The sequence below is a fragment of the Carassius carassius genome, chromosome 19 (assembly GCF_963082965.1).
Source record: "Carassius carassius chromosome 19, fCarCar2.1, whole genome shotgun sequence".
Taxonomy (NCBI): domain Eukaryota; kingdom Metazoa; phylum Chordata; class Actinopteri; order Cypriniformes; family Cyprinidae; genus Carassius; species Carassius carassius.
The window spans coordinates 7378966-7394437 of record NC_081773.1 but is presented as its reverse complement, the minus strand read 5'-3'; the positions used below and the strand labels follow the sequence as shown (position 1 = coordinate 7394437).

General features: G+C 40.7%; 1 protein-coding gene across 1 annotated transcript in view; it reads left to right on the top strand.

Annotated features, from left to right (window-relative positions):
- The window catches only part of LOC132095640 (collagen alpha-2(IV) chain-like), a 97774-nt gene that overhangs the window by 62016 nt on the left and 20286 nt on the right, over positions 1-15472 (top strand). The window contains exons 5-19 of the mRNA XM_059500776.1: positions 8309-8443; positions 9094-9138; positions 9428-9544; positions 9655-9723; positions 9845-9880; positions 9990-10043; positions 10493-10528; positions 10649-10690; positions 10783-10860; positions 10937-10981; positions 11217-11270; positions 11468-11503; positions 11590-11634; positions 11735-11786; positions 11928-12038. Of these exons, the coding sequence (XP_059356759.1) occupies positions 8309-8443; positions 9094-9138; positions 9428-9544; positions 9655-9723; positions 9845-9880; positions 9990-10043; positions 10493-10528; positions 10649-10690; positions 10783-10860; positions 10937-10981; positions 11217-11270; positions 11468-11503; positions 11590-11634; positions 11735-11786; positions 11928-12038 (955 nt within the window). The remainder of the gene's footprint in view (positions 1-8308; positions 8444-9093; positions 9139-9427; positions 9545-9654; positions 9724-9844; positions 9881-9989; positions 10044-10492; positions 10529-10648; positions 10691-10782; positions 10861-10936; positions 10982-11216; positions 11271-11467; positions 11504-11589; positions 11635-11734; positions 11787-11927; positions 12039-15472) is intronic.

Below are 15472 nucleotides of genomic sequence, written 5' to 3'. Positions count from 1 at the left end.
GTGAACGCTTTACTCTTTAGGTCAGTGGTCACCAATTTCGGTCCTGGAGGGCCGTTGTCCTGCAGAGTTTAGCTCCAACCAGCTCCAACACACCTGTTTGAAAGTCAGTATGCCTAGTGAGATCTTGATAATCTGGTTCAGGTGTGTTTAATTGGTGTTGGAGCTAAACTCTGAAGGACAGCAGCCCTCCAGGACCGAGATTGGTGACCCCTGCTTTAGGTGTTGATGGTGTTGCCATAGAAAAGCACAATTCCTAGTGTGGGGACGTGAACAGCTCCGAGTAGAACATCACATGCTGTCATCTAAAAATTACGATATGGCATGAAAGCAGGAGAAGTATTCAGACAATTTACATATAGTACAATTACATTTTTGGATCCTTAAAACCTCAGATATGGGCGTGTTACTGGTTCAGCCCATGTCATCAAAATCTTACTCCAGTCAGACGACCAAAGTTAGCAACCTGATATTAGGTTTTTCTTCTTGGGTTTCTGAAGGTTCAGTTTCCCAGTGAGTAGTTCAGCTTAGCAAAAACAAATATTAGAGGGAACATTACAGCACCCAACCCTACCCTGCGAGACCCTCTGCACCTGCTCGAGTGATTCACGTCCACAAAATGATGATGATGTCACATGTAATCTCAAGATGGTTAGTATTATTTTCAGTTAATTCTCTTCTAGTTCTGCTCTAGAGAATTTTTGAAAACAAAAAACAAGGATAGAAAGGGTATCTTCCCATACCCTGGTATTGTAATCAGGAAAAGTGACTCATCTAACCCTTGTCTGTTGCAGATGTTCTTAGTATAAAAACATCAAAAAACGCAGCCAGGGAGACAGGTCCATAACCCATGTGCCCAATCCTGCTCCTTGTGATAGACCTTCAAATACATTTTAAGCAACTAATTAAGATCCTTATTATCACTTAAAAATTACAGGCAGGTGTGTTTGATTAGGGTTGGAGCTAAACTTTGCAGGACAGTCGATGACCAGGAGCAGGGTTGGGCACATTACATTTAGAATGTAATCCTGATGTTTAGGCATTTGTCTTGGCTTCCTGCCTTTACTCACAGTGTTTCCTGTTTCCTGAGTCAACTTCTCAGATTAGAGCTACTGTTTGATTGAGAAGCATGTGACCCTGAGATCATGTGCACCTCTGAAAGTCTGCATTTATTTGATTGAAATACAGTTAAAGCAATGAGATTGTGAAATATTGTTACAGTTAGCCTATAATTATTTGTTCCTTAACAGTATTACTCCAGTCTTCAATGTCACTTGATCCTTCAGAAATCATTCTGCTAAGCGGATTTGTGCAAATGAAAGATCTCTTAATATTGTCAATGTTGAAAACAGTTATATAATCAGTGTTGAAACTGTGATATATATATTTTTTTTTCAAAATAACAGCATTTATTTTAAAAACAACTTTTTAACATTATAAATATCTTTACTGGCACTTTTGATCAATTTAATGCTTCAATTCTGAATAAAAGAAAAAAAACATAACTAATTAATTAGAAATAAGAAATCTTACTAACCCCAAACTTTTTCATAGCATAGAAAGAAGAAGAAAGACAGTATTCTTTCTTCATTTTCTACTATTTCATATTTCTTACAACTAAGAACAGCATCTGTTTTCAGACCATTGTAAACATCTGCTCTAAATTCACTGCAGTGGGCCTGTAAAGTCTAGATTCATATTTCATACTATGAGGAGCAGAGCAGAAGAAAGGCCAGGGCATTATCAGGGACAGCTCATATGGTCTACTCCACCAGGTCCAGCTGTTTTCTCTCTTGCGTGATTATTTTTACACAATGCCATACTGTACAGCTCATCGCTCATCACTCATATTAGAGGCCATAGCACTCAAAGATGAAAGCTCTGAGCTGTTTTAAGAGGACATTATTTCAGATTTCCAGTGTAATTCCCCTATTCTTGCACCCTAATCTTGTTTTCAGAAAGAAAAAAAAAGTTTTAAAACAAGGACAAAAGGCAACAGGGTATAAGAAAAAACATGTATTAAAAAGAATTAACTATATGTGTCCATGCTGCCTTTAGTCAACTTGAAATTAGTTGTATTAAGTGACACCTTGGGCATTTGAGTCATTATCCATATCCTTTCCTAAATCGGTTAATAAACAGAAGAAAAATCGGTTTTGGAGGGCTGAAGGTTCAAGGATTCACTTTTGTGTCCAAACATATATTTTGTCTATAAGCCAGTATCGTCCTGCTAGGGATCTTCCTTAGTTACAGACAAACATTAACATAAATGACTGCCGCTAAACTGATTGCTATCTCACTTTCTCAACTCTTCCGTGTCTCCTGTTTTTTTTTTTGTGTGCAGATTTTTGGATGATGAGGTAATGAAGGAGTTGAGGAGACACTTAACACTTTTAAATGTGGCATTACTGTCACGCTCAGTGAAGAGAGGAGGGGGTTGCATAGGAAGATGGGAAATATGGAAAGTTCAAGAAGGATTGACTTTTGTTGAGGCCAACAGGATCAGCAGATTTAGAAACAGATTTTAAACTAATTTATCTTGGAGAGACATGCAGTGAATGAAATGAGTGAAAAACAAAAGGCAGGACATTCATGCGAAGAGAAAGTGATGGTGTGAGGCAGCAGCAGAGGGTGAGAGAAACAGGAAGTGACCTGTATGTTTTATGGCTCCACTCTGAACTGGAGAACCCTGGGAGAGTTTAACTCTCAACTGGCACACCCAGGACCTGTCAGTGATTAAAATAATGGCTAATCGCTCATTTCCTTTGCTCACAAATGTACACTTTTGTCTGTTTGTATTTTTCTAAATGCATTAAAGGCTATTCAGCTGCACTCTCCACTTCCTTCATGTAGACATTTAGCTTTTGCCCTAATTTTCTTTATTACAGTTTTGAGACTTGTTGTTGCCCTGTTTCTGACTCTTTTCAACCCACATTCTTCTGTGTTAAAAATGTAAAAAATAATAATACAATTTAAAAACTTACATTTTGAAGAATAATCTGTCTTATATAATGGAAGTGAATAAGGACTGGAGCTATCAAGCTTTAAATATATGTGTGTGTGTGTGTGTGTGTGTGTGTGTGTGTGTGTGTGTGTGTGTGTGTGTGTGTGTGTGTGTGTGTGTGTGTGTGTTAGGGGTGGCACGGTTCAACTTTTTCATGGTTCGGTTTGTTTCACGGTTTTAGAGTCACGGTTTTCGGTACAGTTCAGTACGTGCTATGTTTATGGAAAAACTATACTTTCCAAAAAAAAAAAAAAAAGAAGAAGAATATTCTATTCAACAACAAGCAACAGCACAAATAAATACAATAGAGTAAAGATACAAACAATAAACAGTGATTTTTCTTTTTCTTTTTTTTTTTTGTCAGGTCTAGCATAAGTTTTTAGGTACAGAAATTGAATAAATCAAATGTTTGCATAGTCCAATTGCATATTGCATATTGCAAATTGCATATTGGACTATATAAATTAAAGATAATTATTTATTAAAGTTACAAAAGCTTTTTAATCAAGACCAGCGAGTGGTTTCTTCGTTGTTGCTGTTCGATTAATATAGAGACTGTCACTTTAAGAGAATGCACTGATACAGTAGGCCTACGTTTAACCGGCTATGTCGCGTCCTCTGGCTCTTTAATGTTTAAACTGACAAAGCTTAAATGAGTTTAGTTTAAATACATATTAACTTGTGCTGTTCAGCTCTCATCTGTGAGCGCGCACTATCAGCATCCAGATGATGATGGAATAAATGTGCAGAATGTGCATCCATCAACAGAAACATATATAAGTTGAACCCAGTTTGTTTTACGTGCTATTTATAGCAAACCATATTACAGATGCTTTGTCAGATTTAAATTCCAAATCTTCTGAAGCCATGCAATAGTTTTTTGTGATGGATAGACTTAAGGTTATTAAGTTTATTCACTTAAGATCATAAATTCACTTTTAAAAAATCTTTGAAATTCACTTCCAGGTTGAAATATGTTACCTTTAGATGTGACATACCAGATTTGAAGTCAAAACCGAATTTAGTTTAGGTTCATCACATAAAGCTCTTTTTTTAAAAGAAAGAGTTACTCTTTAAAAAAGGTCACACTTTAATATAAGGTCAAATTCTTGCTGTTAGCAACCCATTAACTTCAACTTTTGCCTCAAACTCCCCATTTTCTGCTTATTAATAGTAAGGTAATTGTTAAGTTTATGTATTGGCTAGGATTACTGACATAGAATATGGTCGTGCAGAATACAGTATCTCACAGAAGTGAGTACACCCCTCACGTTTTGTGAATATTTTATTATATCTTTTCATGTGACTCAACACTGAAGAAATTACACTTTGCTACAATGTAAAGTAGTGAATGTACAGCTTGTATAATGGTGCAAAGGGTTAAGGCAGTGCTGAAAAATAATGGTGGCCACACAAAATATTGACACTTTTGGGTTCAATTTTGACATTTTCACTTGAGGGGTTTACTCACTTTTGTGGCCAGCGGTTTAGACATTAATGGCTGTGTGTTGAGTTATTTTGAGGGGACAACAAATTTACACTGTTATACAAGCTGTACACTCACTACTTTACATTGTAGCAAGTGTCATTTCTTCAGTGTTGTCACATGAAAAGATATAATCAAATATTTACAAAAATGTGAGGGGTTTACTCACTTCTGTGAGATACTGTATGTGTTCACTCATCATTAGCATCTGCACTAGTATGATGGGACAGAAAAGATATGAGACATAATGCAATCAGCAGGGTTGAAGGACATTTCATCTCTTTTTTTCAAGCAGATGCGCATCTGCAAAAGCAATGGCAGATGATCAAAGTGAACAAATAAAAAAACGCTTCAGAGACCCTGAGAGAACAAAACTCCACCTTGAGGTGGAGTTAATCAGAGACATGGGCTTAATCTGACTGTGTTTATGTAGGTGCTTGGAAGGTTATGGCTCCACACGCTTCTACGCATTCACACTAATCTGTGATTGATAAGACTTGGGCCAAAAACCTTTTCATCCGAGTGCATTTGCTCTGTAGTGTGCCAAGAATTCAAATCAGATTTAAGTACTGCAGACTGCTAGTGCTCATGCTAGTCTATCATCATGACTGGCTCTTCACTTAGTGTACATGTTATAAAGACTGTTGCCAATTCTATTACTAACAAGGCCTCATGAGCCATGACACCGATGACTGTTCAAAGGTTTGAGGTTGGTATGATTTTTATTTTACACCAAGAAATCTTGGTGTAATCTTTGATGACCAGCTGACTTTCAAAGACCACATTCCAAAAACTGCTAGATTTTGCAGGTTTGCATTGCACAACCTCAGAAAGATCAGGCCCTTTCTAACGGAGCATGCTACACAACTTCTTGTCCAGGCCCTTGCCTTTTCTAGGCTGGACTACTGCAATGCTCTTCTGGCTGGATTTCCGTCATGCACAGTCAAACCTTTACAGATTATTCAGAATGCAGCGGCAGGACTGGTCTTTTACAAGCCCAAAAAAGCCCATGTTACATCTCTCATTATCTCTCTGCACTGGCTGCTGGTTACGGCTCGCATAAAGTTCAAGACATTGATGCTTGCATAAAGAACAGCCTCAGCAACTGCCACGCCTCAGGGTACCATCACAGAAAGGCTCAAAATCACTTTCCAGAACATTTTCATTTACTGTTCCTGGCTGGTGGTATGATGTTCCAACCTCTATCCAGAATGCTGATTCCCTGACAACTTCCAAGCGACAGCTGAAAACTCATCTCTTTTTTCACTCTCTGACTTCATCCTAGAAATGTTTTTTTCTTTCATCTTTCTCTGTCTAGCTTGTACTGATTTGAGCAGTGCTTTAAACTTGGTATGACAAGAACTGCCTGTGTTGATTTTCCTCTTTAAGATCGCTTGATGTACAGTATTCCCCAATTGTAAGTCGCTTTGGATAAAAGTGTCTGCTAAATGAATAAATATAAAGGTTGTCTAAAGCACAGCAGGTTGGATTTATACTGTTGAGCAGAACAGAAAATATGAGCCAGGAAATCAGGAAGACACATAGCAGGGGACAGGACATGAAGGCCAGCAGGGAATTGGCCTGGTCACTTGTGTTGGCCCAGGAAATAACAAATCTCATGTATTTGATCTTTGTTACCTTAAAAGCTGCAGGAATGTGATCATTTTGCATGTGTGGAAAAATGGGAAGAAAATCTGTAAAACAGCTGGACAGTGGCCATGGAGTAACATTATCTTTAGAAAACTTTGTTATATTTTCAGTGGTTGAAATAGAAATGTCTGTGCCTTATGTGTAGACTAAACCCAGATAGTATAATGCTTTATTTTGGTAAAAACTACCAACAGATCACGTATTCACCCACAGAGCGTTTCAAGGATATGTTGGGGTAAAAACATGCACTGGAGGGCATCTCACAGGATGTTTGTATTTACTCTCAAAAATAACGTGATTTTCGAAAGTGAAAAAAGAAAGTGAAGTGACATTCAGCCAAGTATGGTGACCCATGCTCAGAATTTGTGCTCTGCATTTAACCCATCCGAAGTGCACACACACAGAGCAGTGAACACACACCCGGAGCAGTGGGCAGCTATTTATGGTGCGGCGCCCAGGGAACAGTTGGGGGTTCGATGCCTTGCTCAAGGGCACCTAAGTCGTGGTATTGAAGGTGGAGAGAGAACTGTACATGCACTCCCCCCACCCACAATTTCTGCTGGCCCGGGACTCAAACTCACAACCTTTCGATTGGGAGTCCGACTCTCTAACCATTAGGCCACGACTTCCCCCAATCTGGGTTTTCTGGGTCTTTGCTAGATTGTTGCTAGGCATTTGCTAAGGAAATTTGGGTGATTACTGAAATGTTGCTACAACATGTCAAAACAAACCATAGACTGTTAGTCAATTCATATTTAATGGGCCATATATTGGTGTATTTTGGAAATGTACATAATATATTTGCCAGAAGGGGCAAGGGTACTTGTGGCTTTTGAGAAAGGAGAGATTTGCTGGATAATATAACTGCTGAATAATGAGCAGTTTAAATCACTATGGCCTATTCCATGCCTCTGTATTCATACATTGTTTTGCACAGTGATCGTCATTTCTGACTCAGATTGTGGAGTTGTGGAGGCTCAGTAGACATTCCAAATTATTAATTTACTATTTGAAGGACAGGCAGTATACAGTGTTGTGTAATATTTAGTAAACAGCTTCACACTAGCTCAGCATAAACTGTAGCCAGAACCTTGTCTGTGAAGTCAGAGGTCAAAATACTTGACTTTCAGAGCTACAAAACACATCACGCACATGGTTCACCTTTGTTTGACTGATGAGGACCTTTAGACCTCTATGTTTCACCCGGCCCTCTTCATAAAAACCTAAAACTATAAGTTTTATTCTTGGCTGTAATCTGGCACCTTAGTTTTTAGTTCATCACTTTTGGTCCTGTACTCTTCATCTGTCAAAATAAGTGTAATTTATGGATGAACAGGTGGGACATGTCCCAGCCATTTTTTTGCCAAGGCTGGCCTCTGTTAAAAATGGCTTACAAACCATGCACATAATTTATCATCATAATTTATATCTTTGATCAGATGGAGTGCATCTTTCATGTAATTCTCTTTCACTCTTAACAGGGTCTCAGATCAGTTGGCTGACTGTGGATTAGGTGCAGGGGTTTAAGTGTGCACTAGACAACAGGGCGTCTGTTTATCAATCTGTCCCATCATAGTATGTAGAACTTGGTTTGTTCACTGGATTTAAGTTATTACCATGCATATCTCTAGACATAAACACAAACACAAGCCTGTTTCATTGTCCTTTTCAATGAGAGACTGCACTGAGAAGTTTCATTTGATCACCATTAGTTGCTTTTGGTTACGAAGCGAACAGATCCACACAACGGCAGAATTGATATACATCTAATATCACACGTACAGCATGTACAAATGGCTTTTTTGTATATAGTTAGAAGATTTTTGTCACCAATGTGGTGATGAGAGAACTGGATGGCGCCATAGAGCTTTAAAAATGGTAAGCAGAGTTTGCCATCTAGTGGTCATGTTTTAAAATGTAAAAAAAACAAAAACAAATGGCTTGATAATGTTGAATATACTAGTTTAGTGCCTATTCAGAAGTGTGCAGTGTACACTGTAACATAGCTGGTTGGAGCTAAACTCTGCAGGACAGTTTAACACGAGTATTATAACTTGTGTTCCTCATGTTCCTTGTGATTGATTACTGTAAATGCACTGACTTGTATCTTATTGAAATCTGTATGTCATTAAACTTATTTGTAAGTTGTAATTTCTTTATGTGAACTGCAGGGATTGCCTGGACCCCTTGGTCCCCAGGGGCCCTCAGGCCCTAACGGTCGACAGGGAGACCCTGGTCTCCAGGGCCCTAAAGGAGAGAAAGGAGACCATGGCAGAGGAGGCATTATGGGTCCAAAAGGAAGTGTGGTGAGTCTTCTGTCTTGCTCTCTGCTTCTGCTGTTATGTAAAAACTTAAAACAATAGGTTTAAAAGGAATTGAAGCTGCCTTTTCATTATCTCCAGCATTTATGTATGATTGACAAGCTTTTTGCTTCCTAATAGCGGTTGCATTGAACTTTCAGATCGTCGTGAAGCAGCTGTTACCTTCTGCTTATTCAACTTGATAAAATGAATGAATAATGAATGTTTGAATTATATATCCACACAAAATAAATGACCACGACCGTGATCATGACCATGATTATGAAATATATTTCAGACATAATCATTCAAATGCATTTTACAGAAATGTAAAAGGATTATGCGAATAACATTTTATTTGATGTTTTGTATTTATTTTAATTTGAAATATTACCTTATATTCTTAGTGTTGATTAGATTTTGTAACTGGCTGTATTTAATAAGATTCAATGTGATGGTCACATTAGGTCTAGCCACATAAGTTTAAATCGTTCAGTATCAGAAATAATACACACAATGTTTCAGATTTTTTTTTTCCTCCTTGTACCATATAATTCTCTTTAAAACAATCTCAAGAGTAGTTCTGAGAGTGGGTTAAAGAGTAAACCTGTGCATGAAATGAGATGAAATGCTGTTGTGTTTGTGGCTTTCATTAGGGAATGGAGGGTTATCCAGGGTTTAATGGAGCAGATGGTGTTCCGGTGAGTGTCATTTTGTTTATATCCACAGTAATATGTTTAACACTGTCATTAGGCATAAATAAAGCAGAGTTTTACTAAATGGCAAGAGAAATATGATAAAAGACACCAAAGTTTAATAAACAGCTACATTTATTTAAACTAATCATGGGAATAAACAAACCTACCGTCCAGTAATTTAATTCAGATACCATAAATACCTTTCCTCAGTTTTAGATTGTTTGCCTAGTAGGAAAACCTGAAGGTAAACCAGGATATGTTGGTCAAATCTTTGTTTCTGATCTCTCATCAGGGCCATCCTGGGCCGTCTGGGCCTCGTGGAAAACCAGGAGCTGACGGTTGTAACGGGACCCGGGGAGAATCAGGAACACCGGGCCTTCCAGGATTCAATGGTGGACCTGGAATATCAGTACGAGTGTTCATTTACACATAGCTTATCTAACCCATAATGCTTTTATTTTCTCTCTCAATCAATTCGTCTCTGTGTACTTGCCTATCTCTAAATGTAATATTCTCTAGGGCCGGCCAGGAATGAAGGGAGAGAAGGGTGACCCTTTAGATCTGTGGGTCTATATGCAAAGATTCAGGGTAAGAGGAACTAAACATTTCACCAGAGGATACAGAAACCAGTTTTAGTGAACCTTAACCCTTTATTATGTTTACATTTACTATAAATTGAGTAAATGCATAATTCTCTGACATACTACAGGGAGATCCAGGACCTCCAGGTTTGCCAGGATTTGATGTAAGTTAGATTTTTATCAGTTGTCTTGTGACAGAACTGAAACAGAACCATCAGGGATGAAAAGATGAAGGGGAAAGGTTTTCTAAAATATTTCATTGCACCCTTACAGGGACCAACTGGTAACCCAGGGTACAGAGGAATGCCAGGATTACAAGGTCCTTTGGTGAGTTAGTGACACACACAATAAAATAACTGGTATAATGAAAGTTATATTTATAATTAGAGCTGTTATAATTAGGGCTGTCAATGTAACTCATCAATTTGGTGTGATTTTTTATGGAAAAGATAATGTGTTAAAAAAATTTATGCAGTTGCTGATAAACATGATGCAGGATGACTACTGTGTGATGCAGCACATAGAGTCCAGTTATATGCCCCTAAAGTTCAGGATATAAGGAAAAAAATGGGGTTTTGTCTTATATTTGTATCATATGGTAAAATTTACTAATATCACACAAAGAGAGTGTTATTTTCCCAAATATCTACACAGTTTTAATAAAAAAGTGTAATATTGTTTTGAATTGTTTCTTTGCAATGATTTAAAAATAAACTTGAAACACTGAATTGTATTTAATCACAAATTTTTTCTTCCTTATTATTATCTTTCTTTAGGGTCCTACTGGTATTAAAGGTGTTAAAGGACAAAAGGTAAGTAAAACAACATGTTTTGCTTGATTTTATTATAAAAATGTACTTTCGCATTTTATGACAGCATACGTTGGTTATTAAACATCTCCCATTTGATGTTAATGTGTTGTGTCTGTACAGGGTGAAAGCAGTAAAAAAATTAAAGGAATGAAAGGGGAATTGGTGAGACAAATTTTTAGCATCTTATTTCAGACTAATATCACGGCCTATAATCTGCAATGTTAACAGATATGAATTTTATATCCGCACCACAGGGGGAGGATGGAGAGCAGGGCCCACCAGGACCTTACCCCCAAATCGGCACAAAATTGCAGGCAAGAAGAATATTTATGAGTTTATGAGAATATTCCAAGGAGAGCAAATGATCTGTCTGCTGTAATTTTCATCTCTCTCATTTGTTTTTAACAGGGTGAAAAAGGCTTGAAAGGTTATAAAGGTGAAAAAGGAGAGGCGGTAGGTGGCTTTTTTTAACACAAAAATTTATTTTAGGAATAAGCCTTACAGTGGGTTTAGAATTTTTATTATTATTATTTTTTGGTCTGATTTTATATAAAATATATTATTGAAATGTAATCATGAGTTATCATTCAAGTAGATAAGAGTTGATCGAAAATAGCTGACTGAGTCACCACTGAGTGAACCTACAGGGACTTTGGCACTATCTTGATAGTAATATTTTGTATTTCAGGGGTATTTATCTACCAAAGGAGAGACTGGTGTGTCAGGGTTTCCAGGACACCGGGTATGACTGATTAAGGGCTGAAATTCCTTCAATAACCCTATACAAAGATGTTCCCCACCCCACAAAAAATCACAATGTATTAACCAGAAAGTTTTTTTTTTTTGCTTTTTTTTTCTAATCGAAACGTTTTTGCATATGCACACATATATTTCACATTTTTATCTAAAATATTTAACCAATTTTTTTAATGATTACAGGGGAACCCAGGACGAAATGGCTTTCCTGGACCTATGGTATGTCATTTTGATCATTTTCCTAATAGTGCATTGGTATTTGTGTGGACTTGAGCATTTCTTGAAGTCTTTCTCCATTCCTACAGGGAGAGACTGGACTTCCAGGTTTCCCAGGAAGTATCGGCCGCAAAGTATGAATCCATTCCTGATTTAGCGCTGGTTTATCGTGTCACACCTTACCATTCAATAAGCATCAAACGTTGTATGACCTAAATGCATATCATTCAACAGGGAGACAGAGGAGAACCTGGAGAGCTGATCGTTCCTTTCAATGATACTGGAGGTACTTTAAATTAAAGCTAAAAAGGATTATAAAGATTATAGCCGTTTTATGTCTGCCTTTTAGTAGTCCTAATCCAACTTTCAATAAACAGTGCAGTTTTTCTTTTTTTTAACTTTGTGTCTCTTTCTCTTGCTTATGTAGTGGGTCCTCCAGGACCTCCGGGAGAGCGTGGCCCAATAGGAAAATATGGTCATAAGGGTGTTAAAGGAATGCCGGGGCCCCCAGGCCCCCCTCCCACTGAACAACAAACAGGTGATTTTCAATCTAAAATGGAAATTCTGTCATTATCTGTTGGTGGAAACTTGTATGTCAACGAAACAGCTTGGATATCATTCCCATTGTGAAATTATAAATGGTATACAGTGAAAAGGTTTTGGCCTTTGTCAGAACTCTCAATTTGATTCACACTTTTCAGTTTCACGACTCACAGTAAATGTAGTGATAACGGAGATAACCACCACATCTCTCCGGCCAGACATAGTGGTGGGGTCAACCAAGGCAAGAGACCGATACACCTCATTGAGCTCACTGTACCACTGGAGGAGGGAATCGAGGCCCCTTCGAACGGAAGAAGGCCAGGTACTCAGAACTCGCTGCTGAGTGCCAAGAGGCTGGCTGGAAGACGACCATCTACCCAGTGGAGGTCAGATGCCGAGGTTTCCTTGGGTTGTCAACCATACGCCTCTTGAGGGAAGCAGGAGTGACCGGAGGGAGGCTAAGGAGGGCAACAAAGGATCTGGCAGAGGAGGCAAAGAAAGGTAGCTTTTGGCTCTGGCTGAGGAGGAAAGATAGGTGTTGGGGGAAGAACACCTAACCCCAGACAACAGCTGCAGGGAGAACAGCGATCAGCTGCAGGGGGTGGCAGGGAGACGTCCCTGTCACTGCTCCGCCACCAGGAGACGTTCCAGAATTAAAGGAGCGAAACGTTAGTGAATGGTGGTTTCTGGCTGATGACCCTGCAGCTGACCCATGGGCACTGGAGGAGGTGCGACAGGCAGCAATGCCCAGCAGGTGGTAACATCTTCCTGTGCAATTATTGAAGTTCTGGCGAACCCAGTGACTACTGTGAATAGGGCAGTTGGAGTCCAGGGAAGACTGGAGGACAGCCAGGAAAGACTGGATGGCAGCAGGGAAAGACCGCACCGGGAGTGAGTGGCTAGTTACCTAACCCACTAGTCTTTTGCTAGAGAGACACCCAAATGCTAACTACAAGAAACATAATGAGAAACAACCCGCGGGCCCTCCGAGAGGTGGGATGAAAGATGGGCCCAACAGGACAGACCACACGGTGACGACGGAAATGAACATGGATATCGACAACACCAGAACTCCAGTAAATGAGGAGAAGATGCTCCGAAATTGAGCATGTGGATGGGAGAAAGTGACCACGTTTAGAGGCTTGCGGATCCACCAGGGGAAAGCAAAGTGTGGACAGAAACGCCAACAGCAACCTTGCACTGCTTCAGCAGGTGAGACAAGAAGGACCAAAAGCCAGGGAAAAAACACAGAGCCGAAGGACCTAACGTTGCTGAAGGCACGAGAGTCACAGAGGAAGGTCCCCTGTTGGAGGCTGAGCCTCCACGTGAGCATGAAGGCCCAGTCCCCAACACGTTAGACAGAACAGAGCCTAATAAAGAGACCAAAGAACCAGCCAGAAGGAGCAAGCTGAAGTGGCCGAAGTCAAACGAAGCAGAGGCATGGCGCAATTTGGACTTGGACTTGATCAAGACCCTAGAGGGATCACTGCGTGAAGGGGCCGAGACTAAGCTTAACCTGATTGGAGACATAATATACCAGACCTGTAAAGACAGGTTTGGCGAAATTGTCCCCAAACAGAGGACAGCCAGGAGAGAGAAGGGAAGGAAGGAAAGGGAAATCCTCCAACTTGTGCAAAGGCGTCGGCAAGTCCGCAAGAATTGGAGGAAGGCAACTCACGCAGAGAGAGAGGGTCTGAAAGTCCTGTGGGAGGAGGTCCGGAAAAGGCTAACCGGGCTTCGCAGAGCTGAACACATCTGCGAGCGCAGCCAGCGGAAGCAGAGAGAGTGTGCCAATTTCTTCAAGGATCCCTTCAAGCATGCCAGACAGCTACTGGAGGAAAAGAAGAGCGGCAAGCTTGAAACCACCAGGGAGAAATTGGAACAGCATGTCAAAGAGCAGTACAGTGATCACTCCAGGATACGTACCCCAGCCGGCAAAGCCAACAGTTGAGTTCAACATCATGCCCCTCAAGCTCAGCGAAGTCAGGCAAGTCGTGGAGAAGGCAAGGTCCTCTTCCGCACCTGGGCCCAATGGGGTCCCCTACAAGCTCTATAAGAACTGCCCCAAGGTACTAGAGCTGCTTTGTTATCTGATGAGAACTGCCTGGAAAAAGCAAATCATTCCATCGGAGTGGCAAAGAGCGGTAGCAGTCTTCATCCCTAAGGAAACGAACTCCAAAGACATTAGCCAATTCCGAAACATTGCACTACTGAATGTAGAAGGAAAGATCTTGTTCTCAGTGCTAGCCAGGAGGATGACCAACTATCTGATCTTGAACGGCTATGTTGACACCAACTGCCAGAAGGCAGGAGTTCCAGGTTTCCCAGGATGTGTAGAGCACTCCACTATGATCTGGGACCAGATCCAGAAGACCAAGCGGGAGAAGACCGACCTGCATGTCATCTGGCTTGACCTTGCCAATGTCAATTGACAAACAGATGGGGAAAACCGTCATGAAGCAGCTCTCTGACGGACTGGCAAGGATTGATCAAAGCCAACTCCCTGGGAAGTATAAGGTCTGGTGCTACCAGTTTACACTCTACAGGAGGGTAATGTGGCCCCTGAAAATGAGTGAGATTCCCTCATCAACCGTAAGATGGATGGAAAAGCCAACTCATTCATCCAAAAGTGGTTGGGGTTGCCATGGTGCCTATCTGAAACCGGTCTCTTTGGAAAAAAACATGCTGCAGCTGCCACTACAGTCCATACAGTTGGGCTACATGCAAGAAAAGATCAGGTTGGTTCTCGAGCTGAGGGAGTCCACAGACGAGTCAGTAAGGAACGCAAATGTCAAGGTTCCTACCGGCCGCAAGTGGAATGCCCAAACCGAGGTCGATCAAGCTGTCGGTCGGCTACAACACCGGGAGATCATGGGCAGAGTTCAGGCAGGAAGAACAGGGCTAGGATGGGGAGAGACGCTATGCTTTTGGTCCAAGGCCAATCGCAAGCAAAGGAAGGAGATGGTGGTAGCAGAGGTGACGAGGATGGAAGAAGATTGCTACAAAATCAAGGCCGTGTCGCAGGGTCGACAAGGAAGCTGGACAACCTGGGAGGGAATCATGAACCGGAACATCAATTGGTCAGACGTGTGGAAGATCCCACAGGCAAGACTTAGCTTCCTCATTCGTTCAACCTACGACACGCTTCCCTGCCCTCAGAACCTCCACCAGTGGTTTGGGAATGAAGAATCCTGTGTACTCTGCAATGCCCCCAACGCAAGTCTCCAGCACATCTTGCCAGGTTGTAAGATCGCTCTCTCGCAGGGACACTACAGATGGCGCCACGATCAGGTCCTGAGAAAGCTAGCCGAAGTACTGGAGGAGTGTCGACAGGGTAGCAAACAACCACCATCAGCAGAGGACACCACCATCTTTGTGTCGGAAGGAGGGGTAAGGAGAAGCACCAGATCAAGAGAAACAGCAAGGCCC